The 18,714-nt window shown below is 40.8% G+C and overlaps 1 protein-coding gene across 5 annotated transcripts in view; it reads right to left on the minus strand.

Moving 5' to 3' along the window:
- The window catches only part of LOC132378305 (apoptosis regulator Bcl-2-like), a 157,679-nt gene extending 140,351 nt beyond the window's left edge, over nucleotides 1–17,328 (minus strand). For 3 of the 5 annotated variants that reach the window (XM_059945117.1, XM_059945119.1, XM_059945121.1), the window contains exon 1: nucleotides 15,327–17,328. In XM_059945117.1, the coding sequence (XP_059801100.1) occupies nucleotides 15,327–15,797 (471 nt within the window). In that variant the 5' untranslated portion in view covers nucleotides 15,798–17,328. The remainder of the gene's footprint in view (nucleotides 1–15,326) is intronic. The other 2 variants (XM_059945120.1, XM_059945118.1) reach the window with 2 other exon arrangements.
- Between the last annotated feature and the right edge of the window lie 1,386 nt (nucleotides 17,329–18,714).

Consider the following 18,714-nt stretch of genomic DNA (forward strand, 5'->3'; position numbering starts at 1 on the left):
TAAAATGCACGATTTACAGAGTTATAAGGCCAGTAAATTTGTGCTTTAATGTTGATAAAGAACTTAACATTTTTGCTAGAATTGCATCTGGAAACCAGGAAGAGGCACCACCCATTCCAAAATGCTAATTACACATATACATGACTTTCCAGGTTCTCCAGAACAGCAGATACCCCTACATTTAATCTATTAACTATTGCAATATCTCAAATACAAGAACCCACTGAGCATTACCAACAAACCCCAACTTCTAGAAATAAAAATCCTTCCCTCCATAAAGGAATTACTATCCGTGCCTTTGGAAAGAAATTGGTACCAAGTTGTTGCCAACAAATGGTGCTGTGCAGCTGAATGTACTCTTCAAAATATGTAAATACAGAATTATGATAAATTATGTAAATACAAAATTATGATAAATGAGCATCTTGTTCTGTAACAAAATCCAAGAGGAGTATACACAATCCCTTTACACAATCAGTGACCCAATCAGAAACACCACTACAAAACAAGGCCCTAACATACTCCTTTTGTCTTCAGCTGCTCCTTTAAACAATCCAAGGTTCTTGCTTTCACGATAGTTGGTGCACACCTTATTTCTCTAGTCTCAAAGCCAAGGAATAGAATTTCTACATGACCTGGAATAGATCTCAAAGCCAATGAGCAGAATCCCTATCTGATCTGGAATGGATCCCCGGTTAAGCTGTTTCTCAACTTCCAAGTTTTCATAGATAAACCATTTCTTTGAAACAGTCCCCTGTGATAGTAATGCAGAAGATTTAAGTATGACAGTATACACATTTCTACTGAGATAACATATTTGCCATAATAAATACATACAATGCCCCACTTCAATATGTTGTCTTGCATGACTAACTTCATTAGTCTTGATCACCTTTTGGTCTTTGCTGTTTCTGTTGCAAGTGTTATATCGGTACTTTACCTCTAAATGTACTTGTTCACAATTAGTGGCGTATCAAATAAAGATGGTATGAGGCATTTATCAATTATAAACTCAATTTATTTTGTAATTTATGAAGAAAACAGTATCATCCACAGTTTATGGATGAACTTTCAAGGTGTGTGTTGTATATAAAAGACATAACCATGACTTGGAAACCAAGTCAATTCAGGCCTTTCAATATTTGATGTTTCGATGACATCTTTCTCATTCTTCTAAACTCAATCAAGTTCAGGCTGATAGGCTAATGCTTTCATTCCAGGATCATACTTCTGAAGCTCCTCTGTATCCTCTCCAGAGCCAAAACGACACGGAGGTGAGGCTGGAGTCCGGGCTTCACATTTTCGCGGTTGGTAGGATCACCTGTTGCAAATAAGTCAAAGGGAAGAGGCCAGACAAACAGCTCCTCCAGATCCTTGCATCCAGCTCAGGGCTAACAATCTGGACTAGTTAAACAAAGCTGTGATGGAAAGTGAAGAGTCCTCCAACATCTGAGTGTGACGTCCATTCCTGAGTCTCCACTCAGGATCTGCATGACTGCCAGCAGCGAAAGCCAAGAGGAAGCCACTGAACACCTACACTGGGGGAATTCCAGGACCAGAGGTACACCCTCAGGATAGCAGGAGGCCTGTTAGAACAGAGATGAGAAGGTGAATCCTGAACACCCACCAGAGGTGGAGGCCTTGGCACCTGATTGATAAATGAGGAGAGGCAACATATACATTGTAGTTAATAAGATGTTTAAGATACAGGGAAAATAAGAGATTGAATGAAGTATTAGGAAGCTAGGCCACTTAAAATGTCTAAGTCATGGTCCTTAGGTGAAAAGTGCCGGGTATTACTGAGCAAGAACTCAGAAAATCATGCGAAACCTCCTTGGCTGCAGGCAAAGTACTGGCAGACTGGAGCATTGCTTAAAAAGGATAAGCAGCAATTTGTTGCCACTTAGCCTCAGACCAACAGGAAGACTTTGACAAATATTTGAAGAACAGTATAAATCTTAATTTAAAACTACAAAAATTAATCAATGACAAGATATAGTGAAAATCCTCAGGTATTTTTGTATCAATTCCACTTCTAGTGGTATCAACATTTCAAATAAAATTGCAGGTGTTTGCTGCAAACTGGTATAACAGTTATCACATAGATTATCACAGGAGGAAGCAGATACCCAAGCCTTCTTCCATGCAACAGATGCATCCTGATCTGGCTATGAAGCAATAATAGTCAAGATACAGATGGCTTCCTCTTATGCCTGTCTTTCACCAAAATTCACTCTCAAATGCAAGCAGAAATTATGGCATGAACGTATGGATACAAGAAAAGATGGGGGACATATTTCTGATACTTCACTGCAATATTTGTGCATCTCCTCCAACTTAAAGGTGACGTCATCATGTCCTTGGAGGAGGGGTATAGATAGGATAAATGCTGGAAGGCTTTTTCTACTGAGTTTGAGTGAGACTAGAAATAGAGGTCATGGGTTAAGGGTGAAAGGTGAAATGTTTTAGGGGAACTTCTTCACTCAGAGTGGTGAGAGTGTGAAATGATCTACCAGCAGAAGTGATGGACGCAGGTTTGCTTTCAACATTCATGAGAAATTTAGATAAGTACATGGGTGGGAGGGATATGGAGAGTTATGGTCCGGGAGCAGATGAATGGGACTAGGCAGATTAATAGTTGGCACAAACTAGATGGGCCGAAGGGCCCGTTTCTGTGCTGTAGAGTTCTATGACTCTATCAGTGGAAAGCCATTATTAGCCTCAAATTTGTTGCAACAGAATACAGAAACACTCCATAGCTCAAGAAAAACCCCGAAGTCATTTCCTGTATTATCAATAGCTCCAGAAGTTATAAAAATGAATTGAAGAGTTAACGATTTAAAACTGGTTTTGAGCCAATCAGTCATTCAAATCTGGAGGCAGTGCATTGAGAACTCTGTTGTAAACCCACCTCCCTTTGGGCAAGGATGAGGAGAAACAGTGAAAGAAAGAAAGTCTTGTCATTGATTTGGTAAGCACTTGCATCCAAAATTATTGTCGTCCAAATTAGCAAGAACATAACATACAAAAAAATGCTCAGTTGACTATTTAGTAACAGATATATACAAAGCCCTCACAGTTTACAAACGTACCACAAGCCAATGCCAAAATATTAAATGGTCACTGACCAAGATTATGGCAACCACATCCTGACAATTTCATCTTTTATATTCAGCCAAAATACTTAGAACTGAATTACGTCTCTTGTATTTAAATGGAAAATTAGGTACAAAATGAAGGAGCTGAGAAGAGGGGAAAAGACTGAAATGAAAAAGAAAGATTAAATAGACAATTTTGTGTGTATTAATTACATAGACCAGAAAGGTTATCTTTAAAAATCTCCTAAATATTTTGTAGTCAGAAAAAATGAGAAGCTACAGTAGTATCTCTGAACAAGGATCCATCACTGGCCCACAACAGTTGCATAGTTTAAAAGTTATGATAGTTGTTATTGCCAAACATGGTCCAGTCAAAGATTTAAATGAAAAATGAAATGTGCAAAAGCACATCTGAGAAAATCACAAGGGGATCTTGTTTGCCATTCTCTTGCAGATTCAGAGCAATGGAAACATTCCAGTAACGCAACTAATGGTGACATACAAGTAATCTCTTCCACTTTACTAATGCCTGTGCACTAGACAACAGATCTGCATTGCACAGGCATTTTCTTCAGGAAAATCTGGTGACAGGTTTATACTTGTGACACCACAAAGATTGATGAATCACAATATGGAAAAAAAATCAACATGACATGTTGTCTCCAGTTCAAATTTCATTAAATTCAGTTTTAATATTGTCTGCAGAATTTTACAACGGAAAGAACAGTCTAACCTTTTTCAATTAGCAAAAATCTCAATTCATTTGTTGCAAGTTTGTTTATGACATTGCTTCCCACAAGTCTTAAAAGTATCCCATATAGAATGAATCCATTAACAAGAGTCTACATCAAACTTAAAAGCTGTAATTGATTATAAAAATGCATACAAGTTTCCAAAAATATTTGAAATTATGCTCCACAGACCAAACTTCAACTTTAGGCTAGGACCTAAACTCGACGCAAGAGTGGAAAACTGAAAGGCCACAAATCCTGAATAAAGAATTGAAAAGCATTGGACATGAGTAACCATGGTGCTGTCTGTGCTCCCAACAAGTGCAAGGCATAAATCATTCACTAGAGCCAACTGCTTAATTAGTTCAGGAGGTTGTTAGGTAATTGACAAGTTTCATGGAGGGATTCAACCCAAAGCCAGCAAGTCTAAAGTTGCTGTACTTTACTCTTCGTCCATTTGACTCCCGACTGTTCATCTCAACCTGCAACTAAGGTTGGTGTAGGGCGCTCCAAAATATTCCCCAGGGGACCAAAAATTGATAGGTCAAGTCAGATTCTGTAATGCTGACCAGAAACTTAGGAAAGTTCCATCTGAAAAATACAGCATTCAAAACACTTTACGGTAATTCTGCAGCTGTGAACTCTTCTGGATTTCTTCCAGAATTTTTTTCTCTCTGAATGCTTTCTTTGAACAGACTTTTGCAACTTTTCCAGCACATTCTGAAACATAGCGTTTCTTCAGCAAAATTATTTGCATCTATTAGCTATTGTCTAATACCTCCAAAACAGCCTTAATCAAAGCAGCAATCGGTAATTTAAAAAAGTAAACAAAAACACTTTAGTCAGTACTGTTGCATGGCACAGTGCCCTGCACCACATCCAAAAATATGACCTCACAGTGCAAAAAAACAAAATCACATATCAAATGGAGGTGTTTTGTGGGCGGTTGAACCAAGGAAGAGGGCTGTGACAGCAGCATGAACGGTCCAAGATATTTTCAATAGCTTTAGAACTCCTAATAACTGTACATTTCAACAGCTACAGCATTTTGTTTATCCTCCCTCACAACCAGAATCAACCCCCTCAGGCACAACCCCCACAAGCGCAACCTCCCACCAGCACAGTTAATATCATCCTCCACACCTCACTCCTCCTTTCCACAAAACCACTGACGCTTTTTCTTCTTTTTAAAAAAAGACATTTCACCCAATAACAAAGTTATTTGTTCCACTACATGCCAACTTGTTTATTTTTCAGCTAGGTATGAACAGCCAGAGACAGAATCTAATGCTTGTGGAAAACAAAATAAAATTACCTTAATGGATGAAAGACCATTTTCACCATTACGTGGAAATTATAACCAAGAGGATATATTTCTAAATATAAATGAACATCAAAAACCAACAAAATAAAGTATGTTCAATAAAGACACCAACTATTTATTTATTGAGATACAGCACAGCCCAGCAAACCCACAATTTTATCCTAGCCTGATCACAGGACAATATACAATGACCAATCAACCTACCAAATGGCATGTCTTTGGACCATGGGAAGAAATAGGAGCACCCAGAGGAAACCCACTTGGTCACAGGGAGAAGATACAAACTCTTTAAGGGCAGCGGCGGGATTTGAACCCTGGTTACCTGCACTGTAACGCGTTGTGCTAACCACTATATCACTATGCAGCCCATTGTACAGACTCTTCACTGTAAATAAAGTAAATGAATGTAGACATTTCATAAAGTATAATCAAAGAATTTAACACTTATAGCAGAAGTCCAATGGGAACGCAATGCAGATAATTGGTCTGTTCGAATCTTTAAGAACCAAGTAGCTAAGTTTTCTTTTTGAAAAATAGGGCCATCTTTAAACATATCAACATCCTAGTTTAGACCATGTGTCTGCTGAAGAGAGTTAGGCATCAGAAGACCACCAGTCACAACATATCTGAGAATTCCTCTGAACCTTTTTTTTTGTCATCAAACCATCTCTGTTGAGCAGGGTGAATCATAATCAGATTGTCACTGACATAACCTCATGAAATGTGCTGTTTTGTGGCAGTTGTACAGTGCAGGCACAATAATTTTCTACAAACTACAATAAAAAATAATCTGTGCAGACTATGGTACTAGGTTTTAATAGTTGGGTTAATCTGGCATCAAATCAAAACATCCCCAACACAAGTTACTTGGTTAGAAAATATGAAATGGGCTCTTAAATTAGCAAACTGTGTTTAAATATACTGTATTAAACATAGATTATTTTGCTTCTTGCTTTGAAATCTTGGAATTATGCAGCTGCAAAAAATGCATCAAGTTTTTCACTAAAACTAGCTTCTAGATCCAATCATCAAAAAAATCAAATGCAAGATTAGGAAACTGGACTAACAATAGAAAATGTAGGAAAAACACAAGTGATAAAACAATCTGAATCTATATCTAATCACTCAGCAGGTCAGCCAGCATCTGTGGAAAGAAAATACATTGTCCATGCTTCAGAGTGAAGATCCTGCTGCTGTATGTAAGGAGTTTGCACGTTCTCCTTGCAACCACATTGGTTTCCTCTGGGTACTTTGGTTTCCTCTCACAGTCCAAAGACATTACATTTGGAAGATTAATTGGTCATTGTATATTGTCCTGTGATTAGGCTAGGGTTATATCAGTGGTTGTTGGGTGACGTGGCTCAAAGGGTTAATGTGCCAATTCTGCACAGTACCTCAATAAATAAACAAGGTAATAACCCAACTGGTCAACCACCCAACCGGTCGACCAGTGGACCAATCAAGGGTTCTCAATCAAAAGCAGTTATTGTTTTCATTCCAAAGGTCAAGCAACGTGTGGATATTTCTAGCATTATTGTTTCAGAGTTAAACATCTGCCAGCTGTTTGACTTTAAGGATTAGAAGGCTATGAGTTACACACCGCAACCTTAAAAGAAAAAGTGAACCATAACAAGATTGGAGGTAAAAATTGCGTTGATCTAGGGTTGCAAAAGCCCGCATGAAGTTAATTCAATAACACTGGCACCAACCACATTGTGACACACAAATGCATTTCATGGCGCAAAGGCACCTCGTTCTCCAAACACAACTGAAAGACATAAAAATGACTCAAGGGATCTTCATTCCTACGATTTCAAATCATTAAAGAGTTGTATCCAACTCAAGGCCAGCAATGAAGATCATTACTATATTTGCGCTATGGCAAAGCCACAGATATAATGTGATCAAAGCAAATGCAGCATAGTTCAATGGTTAGTTCTTTGCAGAATCTCAGAAAAAAGACAACTTTCACTCTACCTGCCCATCACTCACATTCAACATGCCCTTGAATGCAGAAATCTGCCCTGGAATCCGCATTTAGCCAAGCAACATACAAGAGCTTAAATTTCACGTACCGCCTACATTTTAGCAGGGATCACACATTTTGCAAATGCATTCGTTTCTGATTAAAGATTATGGTTATCAACACAAGCCAAGAAAATAAAAGTGATAAATTTCTTCACACCAATTCTTCTAAAATGCTTTTCATCCTCAAATGTTCTAATTCAAAAGCTCACTCCAATAAACCAAAAACCTTTCATTATATGTGCTTAGCAAATATCAAAGAAAGCAGACAAGATCTTGTTTAATGAAGATTACTACATTATATTAATCAATACTGTTTACTTTTTCAGTGATCACCCAACCATTGGGTATGACCAAATAATAGCAACATGATGTCTCAGTTACACATTCTCACATGTGCATTCAGCTGACTGCTCTGTATTGGTAAATAACTGCAGCAATCTATGTGGACTTGATTTCAAAATTAGATTGGGATACCAGAAAACATCTTGTGCACAATTCTAACCTTAGTTACACAAAGAAGGGGAGAGGGAACATCCAGAGCACCAAGTACAAGATATTGGTCAGGCCACACTTGAAATACTGTCTGTAGTTTGGGCCATCACACTATAGAAATACTGGAAGGAGTGCAGGAGAGAGTTACTAGGATGATGCCTGTAATAAAAGGCTTTAATTACAAGGAGAGATTGGATGCGCTGGACACAAGGGATTCTGCAGTTGCTGGAAATCTTGAGGAACACACACTAAATGCTGGAGAACTCAGCAGGACAGGAAACATCACTGGAGGGAAGTAAGCTGTTGACATTTCGAGACCCTTCACCAATTCCTCAACTAATAAAGTCAAGCATGCCATATTCCTTCTTTACCACCCTATCAGCCTGTGTCAGCACTTACAGGGAGTTATGGACTTGGACCCCAAGATCCCTCTGTACATGAATACTCTTAAGGCTCCCGTTATATACTGTGTACTGTCCCTTTACATTTGATCTCCCCAAGTACAACACTTCATACTTAGAAAGTAAAAAATAAACATCTGCCATTTCTCTGCCCATATCTGCAACTGATCTATATCCTGTTGTATTCTTTAGTAAACTTTGCCACTATCCAGAACAGCAACAATCTTTGTATCATCTTCAAACTTACTAACCCACCCATTCACATTTTCCTTCAAGTTATTTTTATATATAACAAACAGCAGAGGTCACAGTGCAGACCCCTGTAGAACACAACTAGTCACAGAACTTCAGCCAAAATGAATCGCAGTAATCACTATTCTCCATCTCCTATGGGCAAGCCAATTCTGAATCCGAACAGCCAAGTCACCATTGATCCCATTCATCTCAAACTTCTAGATGAACCAACTACGAGGGACTTTGCCTTACTATAAACTTCCATCACCTGGAATAAAACATGACCTTCCCCACACAACGTTATGCCAGCAGCCCTTAATAGGACAATGGTTTTCCAAATGTTCATTAATCCCATCCCAAAGATTCCTCTCCAAAAGCTTCTGGCACAAGTCTCACTGGTCTAGTGTCCAGAATTATCTCTACACCTCTTTTTGAACAACGTAACAACATTAGCTACGGTCAGTCCTCTCGGATTTCACCTGTGCTGGAGGTCACAAAGATCTTGGTCAAGACCTCAGCAATCACATCTATTGCTCTCCTTAATAACCTGAGGTCCACCCCATCAGGCCCCTGTGGACCTCTCCACTTTAACATTTAAAAGACCGAACAGTACCTTGTTCTTTATCTCAAAATGCCCTTGCATATTAGCACAGTCCATACTAATCTACCTCAGCATCTTCCACGTTCTTCTCCTTGGTCAACACTAATGTAAAGCAGTCACTTAGGACAATCCCCACTCCCTAGTTATCCTCTTGCCCTTGATGTATCGAATGGCTTCGAATTATCTTTAAGAAAATGTAAACCATTTATTGTTTTTCTTATGTTTTTGACTATTTTGAAGGAAAAACCACAAGTGTCAATTCATATTTTAACATCCTATTTTGAGCATAACCAAATAAATATCCACATTTACAAACCACAGGTCCTTTTATGTCCTTTTCAATGTCCTTTTATTGACCTTTTATCCAAATATTAAAAACTATAACAATAATTTTGACAGAAACATTAATATTTGATTTAGTATTAACTGCTATGAAATGGCCATTAATAAGCTATAAGCTTAATTAAATTTACCAATTGTGCCAGCACTAATGATCTTAAACACTATGGTTTACAAGACAAATATGTACCTGTGCACAACTCAAACTGCATTTTCCTAGCTAAATACTTGATCATAAAAGCATTCAAATTGAATAGAAGAATTTGTAATCATCATCTTGTTCTTTTTTTATGTTGACTAAGAGTTGTTTAATCTGGTCAATTAAAGAAAACTACATGTAATTACGTACCTATATGGCTGGCTGGGATTGGAAGACGCATTAGCAGATGTTTTCCTTTTATCCCATGCCAAAAAAATCAATTCTATTATTCTGTCAGATGCATTGCTTTTTGATCCCTCGCTTTTAATGATGTAATGTTTTTGAATTAAATACAAAGAAAAAAAAGTAGACATATAAACAAAGTGTATTTAACTCAGTCCAGTTCATTGATAAATTGACTGAAGATTTGCATTCTTTCAATTTGAGGTTATACGTTCAAAGTCTATTTAAAGGAAACATCAAAAGAATATTTAAAGAAAAATTAATTATTCAAAAATCTCAGATTAATTAGTCCTTTTTACTGTACATAATTATGATAACCCTTTAAGCTATAAACCTGTGTACCAACTCACCACACTTGGAACCACATGGTGACATGGAAATATACTAGTTATTGTGGAAATCTTAGAAACAACACAGAAGGAAGACATTTGACCTGTCATGATGACTGTCCTCGCTATTTTTCCTCCAGAGGAAGAGCACGTAAATCAACTTAATCTACTTTTTAATCATAGCCCTGCAAATTTGTCATTTTCCATTACATGCCCTACCCACATTTCAAAATTATTAATGGAATCCTCAACACAGCACTCCAAATCCATAAGACCATAACACAAAGAAGCGGAATTAGGCCTTCTAGCCCACCAAGTGTGCTCTGACATCCCATTATGACTGATTTATTATCTCTCTCAACCCCATTCTCCTGTTCTCTCCACCTAACCTTTAACTCCTTTACTAATCAAGAGCCTATCAACTTCCACTTAAGGATACCCAATGACTTGGCCTCTAGCAAAAAATCTCCAGACTCCTCACTCTCCAGCTAAAGAAATTCCTCCTCATCTCTGTTCTAAAGAAATGGCTGTGTATTCTGAGGCTGTGCCCTCTTGTTCTAGACTCCCCCACTATAAGAAACATCCTCTCCATGTCCACTCTATCTAGGCCTTTTAATATTTGAAAGGTTTCAATGAGATTCATCCCATATTCTTCAAAACTCCAGCAAGTAACATTCATTTAGAGAGGACTAGAATAAAAACATGGAATATAGAACATACAACAAGACCAGAGCCATCAAAAGCTTCTCATTCATTAACCCTTTAAACAGCATTCATCATCAGGGACACTTACCACCCGGGTCATGCTCTCTTCTCGCTGCTGCCATCAGGAAGGTGGTACAGGAGCCTCAGGACTCACATCACCAGGCTCAGGAACAGTTATTACACTTCAACCAACAGACTCTTGATCCAGCAGGGATAACTTCATTCAACTTCACTAGCCCCATCACTGAACTGTTCCCACAAGCCGTGCACTCATTTTCAAGGATTCTTCGTCTCATGCTCTAGATATTTATTATTTATTTATTATTGCTTTTTTTTTCTCCTTTGTACTTACACAGCTTATTACCTTTTGCACATTGGTTGTATGTCTGCCCTGTTGGGTGCGGTCTTTCAACAATTCTATGATGGTTTTTGGATTTGCTGGAATACCCACAAGAAAATAAACCACAGGGTTGTATATGGTGGCATATATGCACTTTGATAATAAATATACTTTGAACTTTAATCCTGACATGAACTGAGGGAAAAGCTATCTCAAGTCCTTTGTAAATGGATTTTAAACTTAAGACCACTGTAGTTGGTCGATGTATGAAAAGGAACATTATTCTCAATCCAAACTTTAAAAACATTCATTCGAAATTCACCCTTTTCTTTCCCAGGGGAAAGCAAATTTAACTCACCCAGATTTTCTTGTCTCATCAGTCAGATTTGAAAAGGCACGTAGAGAGAGAGAGAGAATTAATGCAGATAACCCTTAGTGTCCTGATTAAATCTTGAATCAGTAAAGATTTGCCACCTACAGTATCTCTGAGTTAGGAGTCGGTAGCATGGCAAATTAAAAAGTAAAGCCAAGATTCCAACAGGGTTCATCCTGACCACAAGATACAGAAGCAGAATTAAGCCATTTGGCTCATTGAGTCTGCTCCGCCATCCATCATGGCTGATTTATTTTTCCTCATAATTCCATTTTTCTACCCTCTCCCTGTAACCCTTTCACACCCTGACTGATCAAAAACCTATCAACCTTTAAATATACCCATGAGTTGGCTTCCACAGGCCTATGTGCCAATGATTTCCACAGATTTTCTGACTAAAGAAATTCATCTTCACCTCTGCAGGTTCAGTCAGTAAATGTTTATACCAATTTTCCTTCCATATTCCTCTCTCCAGAACATTTCCTTCCACCCTACCACAAAATGTCACTATACACTCAGTGTCACTTTACTAGATACAACTGTACACTTGCTCACTAATGCACACATCCAATCAGCCAATCATTTGACAGCAACTCAATGCACAAAAGCATGCCAACATGGTCAAGAGGTCTGGTTGTCATTTAGACCAAACATCAAAAAAGGGGGAAGAAATGTTCTCCAAGTGATTTTGACTGTGGAATTATCATTGGTGCCAGACAGGGTAGTTTGTCCATCTCAGAAACTGCTGATCCCCTGGGATTTTCATGCAGAGTTTGCAGAGAGTGGTGCCAGAAACAAAAGACATCCAGAGAGCGGCAGTTCTGTGGGAGAACTTGGCTCGTTAATGACAGGTCGGAGGAGAATGGCCAGACTGGTTCAAACTGATAGCAACTCCCAGGCAAACCTTGAAGTGGATAAGCTACAGCATCAGAAGACCACTAACGTGCTCTCAGTGGCCACTCTCAGGTGGTGGATGCACCTGATAAAGTGGCTACTGAGTGCATATTTTATAGGTGCCTGCTTAACTTTATGTTATGGATATAGTTTAATGATCACTTTTGTGCATATATTTCAATAAAAGGCAGAATACACACAATGCAAAACAATGTTACAGCATTGGCTGACTGGAAGCAAAACGAATGGTAAAAGCCTTTGTCCTCACATGGAGTCTATGCCATGCACCTGAGAATGCTTCCATCATGGTTCCTTCAGATAATTATCATACAGGTCAACACACAAAGAAACTACAAGAATAATAAAGGTGTTCAACCCATATGTCTAAAAGAGAAATGAGGCAATTGGCATACCAAGTGGCTCTTTCTATTGTTTTACCTTATTCAAACTCAGATGTTCCCAACCTGGGGTCCACAGGCCCCTTGCTTAATGGCATTGGTCCATGGCACAGGAAAGGTTGGGAACCTCTGTCGAGCTCAATGTTCTGCATAATGATTTGATTCTTGGCCTCATAATCTACCTTGTCAAGATTTTGCACTGTATTGTTTACCTGCAACCATGTGTTGCTGAGGCTTTTCATGTAATTCTGCATTGTTATTGTTTCACCTTGTTCTAGGTCAATGCAAATCATTTGAACTGTATGAGTAGTAGGCAAGACACACCTTTCACTGTATCTTTGTACATGTGACAATAATAAACTAATTTGGGATGTCACCTAAAACTTTGATAAACTTCTATAGAAGTGTGGTGGAGAGTATATTGACTGATTGTGTCACAGCCTGGTATGGAAACACCAATGCCCTTGATTGGAAATTCCTACAATAAGTAGTGGACAAAGCCCAGTACGTCATGAGTAAAGCCCTCCCCACCACTGGGCACATCTACATGGAGCACTGTCTCAGGAAAGCAGCATCCATCATCAGGGATCCCCACCACCCAGTTCATGCTCTCTTCTCACTGCTGCTGTCAGGAAGAAGATACAAACCTCAGGAGGCACACCACCAGATTCAGGAACAGTTATTACCCCCCAACCATTGGGAACTTGAACCAGAGGGATATCTTCACTCACCCCAACATTGAACTGTTCCCACAGCTTATGGGCATACTTTCAAGGACTTATTATCTCATGTTCTTGATATCTATTATTTTGTTTTTCTTTTCTTTTTGTATTTGCACAGTTCGAAGTCTTTTGCACATTGGTTGTCTGTCTCTTTGTGTGCAGCTTTTTTCTTTGATTCTATTGTGTTTCTTTGCACTTACTGTGAATGTCTGCAAGAAAACAAATCTTGGGGTTGTAGGAGGCGACATACATGTACTTTGATAATATATTTACTTTGAAACTTTGAATACCAATGGACTGTTAGCTTGGAAGGAAAATTCTCAGAAGAAAGGCACAGCACCAGTTATCACTACAATAAAGAGAAATTTAGCTACCCATGTCCATTAATGGTGCAAATAAAATCCAAGTCCTTCAGATTTTAATCTACCATATACACATCCAATTAGTCACTCAAACTGGAGCCCAATAATAATGAAATATTCAAGGTGCTCACAATCATATCAGTATTTAGATCAGTATTTCAAGCTGTTTTGCTGCATAATTGAATCAGAAGTTGTTCAATTAAGAATTAATAAATTGAAATTATATATGCTACGTCCAACAGATTTCAGGACAATAAGAATAAATCCGATTCTGATGTGCCACAACAAAGGCAGATGAACTCATTGAGATTTTACATTGAATGGGCAGCACACTATATTAGAGGATAACAAATAAACAAGATTTTACATAGAAGGGTCTGTGGTAGACAGACGTCTTGATGCAAGGAGGAGGGGACCAAAGACCCATACAAGTGGGTGGTGGGTTGGGAAAATAATAATCCCCAAAAGAACAGCTGTTGTTGAACAGCGCAGTGAGCAGGCATGATGCCGGCTTAACAGTAATTAGAAGCAATTAAATTGATGTGAGAAACTCTTGTGTTAGTTCACAATTTTTAACTGATAAACTTTAAAGACACATTTTTATTAGAGAAAGATCATCTAGAGAATTTATTAGAACAATGTTGTCAAAAGTGCAGTTGACCATGAGAAGCAAAAAAACAGTGTTAAGTGTAGTAATTGCTTAAATCTGAGAAAGATTCTTGGATTGAAATTGCTGTCAATTTCTGTTACATCACATCTAGCTGACCACATTCAAGAGAAGACCGAGCTGTATCATTAATGAATGAAGCTATCACAGCAACTGTTTGTGCAGTACAGAATGATGTTATCTACTACTGCTGTTGCCTTTCAGAGGTACACAAAGATCTATAAATACACACCCAAAATCTATTAATGTAAATAGGAGAGGAAGCGTTGTTGAAATAGAAACGTATTCCATGTCTTGTAAGCATTTTTACAAGGAAACAAAATGAAGAGAATGAATCAAAAAGAGAAGTACAGATCCAAAGACTACTCAAAACCTATTAACGTGGCTTTTAACTAACATATTTTTGTCTTTTATCTTCATGTTTATTTTTATTTTCATGATTGCACTTTATCCCATTGTAAAGCACTTTGAACTCTATCGTCTGTATGAAAAGTGCTCTATAAATAAGTTTATTTACCATCCTCGGACAAAATTGGCAGCACAATAATATGCAAGAATGTGAATCAAAACAGTCATGCGACTTACTGAGCGCTTACCACCCCTTCGCCCTCCGCAGCCCCCCGCCCACTCCGCACAGGTATTGTGTGTGGGTGGACAGAAAAATTGAAGTGACCGGCAGGCACTGAATGAAAAGGGCACGCACGGGTGTAAGGTGGGTGTGCAGCGGACTTAAGTGGGCAGGAGGGGGGAAATCTAATGAATATGTCACTGTGCAGATAGGTAGGTGGATAGTGCGAAGAGGTGGGCAGAGGTGACCAGCAGATACCACCGGAGGGGAAATGTGGCAGACAGGTGGGTGTCCGGTTTAGCAGTCACAAGAGTTCCCGCTCACTCACTCTCACCTACCCAGTCTCCATTGGCGCGGATCCAATCGGTGAGGCTGCCGTCAAGGTAAGCGGTCATCCAGGCGGCTATGCTGTCGACCAGCGACGCCATGTCCCTCCTCTTGATGCTCTCCACACACAAGGTGCCCCCGAACACGAAGAAAGCCACCACTCGGCCCCAGTTGACCCCGTCGCGGAATAGCTCCTCGGCCACCGCCTCGAAGCGGCGGCGGGCGGTGTCGGGCTCGAAGCGCATCTGCAGCGCAATGTCAGCGAACTCCTGCTGGTACTGGCGCTCGAAGCTGTCGCCCACCTCCCGCAGGACGCGGTGCGCCTTCTCGGCGGCGGCAGCGTGAGCGGGAGAGCGAAGGGACCCGCTGCGCACGGTCTGGCTGCCGTCGGCGGTGTCCGGCGGTTCCTCCCACACGTAGCCATGCCGGGAAAGCCGGTAGTACAGGTAGTGGCACACCAGGTCTCGGCTGCTGTATGACATTTTTCGGTCTGGGAAAAGAGGGTCCGGGGTAGGGAGACGACGTTGCCGATCAAAATCCAATATACAAAATCGGAATTCAGAACCAACCACTGCACATCCTCGGAAAACACCTTTCAGACTCCTCTCCTGCAAAGAGAGGTGTTTTCCCCAGACTCTGGGATATCAATCGGCTGTTCTCCGCCTCCTCAGACCTTATTTAAATGTGTTTGTATTCCCCCAAGCATGCTCTTCTTCAACGAAGGGGATTTCTTCAGTTTTTTTCCAAATAAACTCCGTTGTTGTTCCAACTGCTCCTGAACGTGTTGGTTTTAAACCGCCTCCCTCCTTACCGCCAGGGGAAAGTTCCGCCCTCGGCTCGCCGCAAGTTGCTCTTTATATTTTTTAAAACTTTCTCAAACTGTGTCTGATCCTAACTTCGATTACAGCCTGAAGTTTTCTGATTGGGCAGAAGTGGCGGTGGATAATGTCTGCGCCTTCCGCTGAAGGAAAGAGGAATTAACTTTTTCCTCTCTCTCCGTCTCTCGTTGGACCGGGGTTTTCCTGGCGGATTGTAACCGCACTGCTTCGCAAGGTTGGAGTGGACTAGAGTCCCCGGGCTGGGGAAGAATAGGCAGCGGCCAGCTGGGGCGCGGGGGCCGGAGTTAACACACACTTCTCGTCCCCTCGAAGTGATTACCAGGGCTACCGTTTGCAAAATGCCGCCAAATCCACAGAAGGGGACCTCGGTCTCTCCTCTCCCCTCCCCCCCTGGTTTTCCGCTTCCCAGATACCCCCGTGCAAACGCTTGGACACGCCGTCCTCCAAGGCGTTGCTAGGCGCTGCGCAAAGGAAAGGGGGATCCTGCAGACTGCAGTCACTTCCAAAGCTGGATCGCCATCGCTTCGCCCCGCTCAGCACCAGTCACCACTTTCTCTTATTTTCCTACCTCTTCATCTCATTTACTTCTCCAGAAGACACGCAATTTCCTGCACGTCACCGCGTTGTTCATTCAGTAAAAATCTTGATGAGAGAATGGGAGGCGCCAGTGCATGGCCGCCGCGACTCTATTGCTCGGGGCCGGCCAATCCAATGAGGAACTTGTGACCCTCGGTAGTGGAGGTCCGCCGAGTATGGTAGAGGATGAGTGTGCCACTTACGAATCCTCCACTTAATTCGGCGGGCAGCAGAGTTTAAGGAAGTATGTGGGCGAGCAGTTCACACACAACTCTTCATTCCAGGCACATTCGATGCAAGGGCGCTGTTCTAAAAGGAAATGTCCGGGGTGGTGGGGGGAGACATGAAATTTGTCAGTAAATTCTCTCAAATCAGGAAAAGAAAAGTTGACTTTTTCTCCTGGAAACAGGACGTCGTAAGGCTATCTGAATTAGTACCAAAATGTTCAAAGCAATCTGTATGTGTAAAGATTTAGCTCCGTTTCACCGGTTATCATTGCCCGAAGTGTAATGCGTTTCCTAAAGTTTATTGCCTGTGGGCGTGAACAGAATTACCTTATTAAATTAACTGATTTCGTTAATATTAACGAATTGTGTGGTCCCTGACTGTCATCTGAACCCAGAGGGTTTCATTCTACAACTGTCATCAGCCTTTTATTTTGACATAGCGTTCTTGCACAAGATCCGGATAATTTCTTTATTTTCGGGGGGGGGGGATTTTCGTTAGCTTGCAGTGTGGTAGATCTTTGGAATTCGTTGCCGCAGACCAGGACTTTGGATGTATTTAAAGCGGAGGTTGATAGGTTCTCGACTAGTAAGCGCGTCGAAGTTGACGGGGAGAAGACTGGGGCGGGATAGGGCCGAGAGGGGTGAAGGAGTGGCGGAGCAGACTCGATGGGCCGAATGCCCTAAATCCGCTCCAGTGTCTTATGGTTTTCTGAATTTCCGAGGAATCATGTCACACACAAGACTCGCTCATCAGCGGGAGAGGGAAATGCCTCAACCAAGTGAATCCAGGAGCGACCTTTGATATTGTTTTTGTCCGTCTCCAGTCTGGCAGGTGGACTGCACTTAGGGAGAAAACGATTAAGCGCAATGGACACGAGACGCGAACGTAGCTGACAGTTTTATTTCGAGTCTGTATCTTGTTTAAAAATGCACCTTGCTGTCGACAAAACCTTTGATTCTCTTGTCGCGATATTCTTGCCATTTTCTATTTTAAATGTTTGGTAACCGCGTTTGCCATGAAAATGCGCAAGTGTAGTTGCTTCCTCTGTCGACTCGAGGTGATCCAATCTTAAACGTCCTAAACTCAATTCCGATCCCAACTGTTTCCGAAATTACCTTTTCAATTGATTTCTAAAATAACTTAAAATCGTGTGTATACAAAGCGGAATGCATGTTTTTTTTAAAAAAAAATAACTGAATTTTATCAGCATTCCTGCCCCCATCGAAACTCATTTTGTTGATTTTGTTCCCCCTCGAAACCCTGAAGTTGTATGCTTTGGGTAAGGGATGGAGATTCCTCTTCTTCAGGCAGGCTCCTGGGATTGAGAAGCCTTCGTTCCCACTCGGGTCCCCGCGGGTTACGATGCTGAACCCGGTGTGGGACCTGTGGGCTAGTATTCCGCAGGTGGAACGGGGGGAGGTGGGGAGCTGCCATACGTGGTCGCGTCGAATGTGCATCCCGAGATCGCCAGAATCATTCCGCGGACAGGATTTCTCAGCGGTTTGTGAGAATTTTACACATTTTCGTGATGGCAGGAACTTAGGAAGCGTAGAAAGCGCGATGATATGATAGAAGTTAACCATCGAAAGGCTAGCAATTAAGATTGGCATTAGCAGAAGATAGAAAAGCCCGAAAGCGTACCCCCAGCAGATTTAAGGAAAGCTTCGATCCCGCTGTTATGACTATTGAATGGTTCCCTAGCGATAGCTTGGGATCTTAATGTCCCAGTCTACCTTGTTATGCGTCGCATCTTATT

This window comes from Hypanus sabinus, chromosome 20, assembly GCF_030144855.1.
Source record: "Hypanus sabinus isolate sHypSab1 chromosome 20, sHypSab1.hap1, whole genome shotgun sequence".
Taxonomy (NCBI): domain Eukaryota; kingdom Metazoa; phylum Chordata; class Chondrichthyes; order Myliobatiformes; family Dasyatidae; genus Hypanus; species Hypanus sabinus.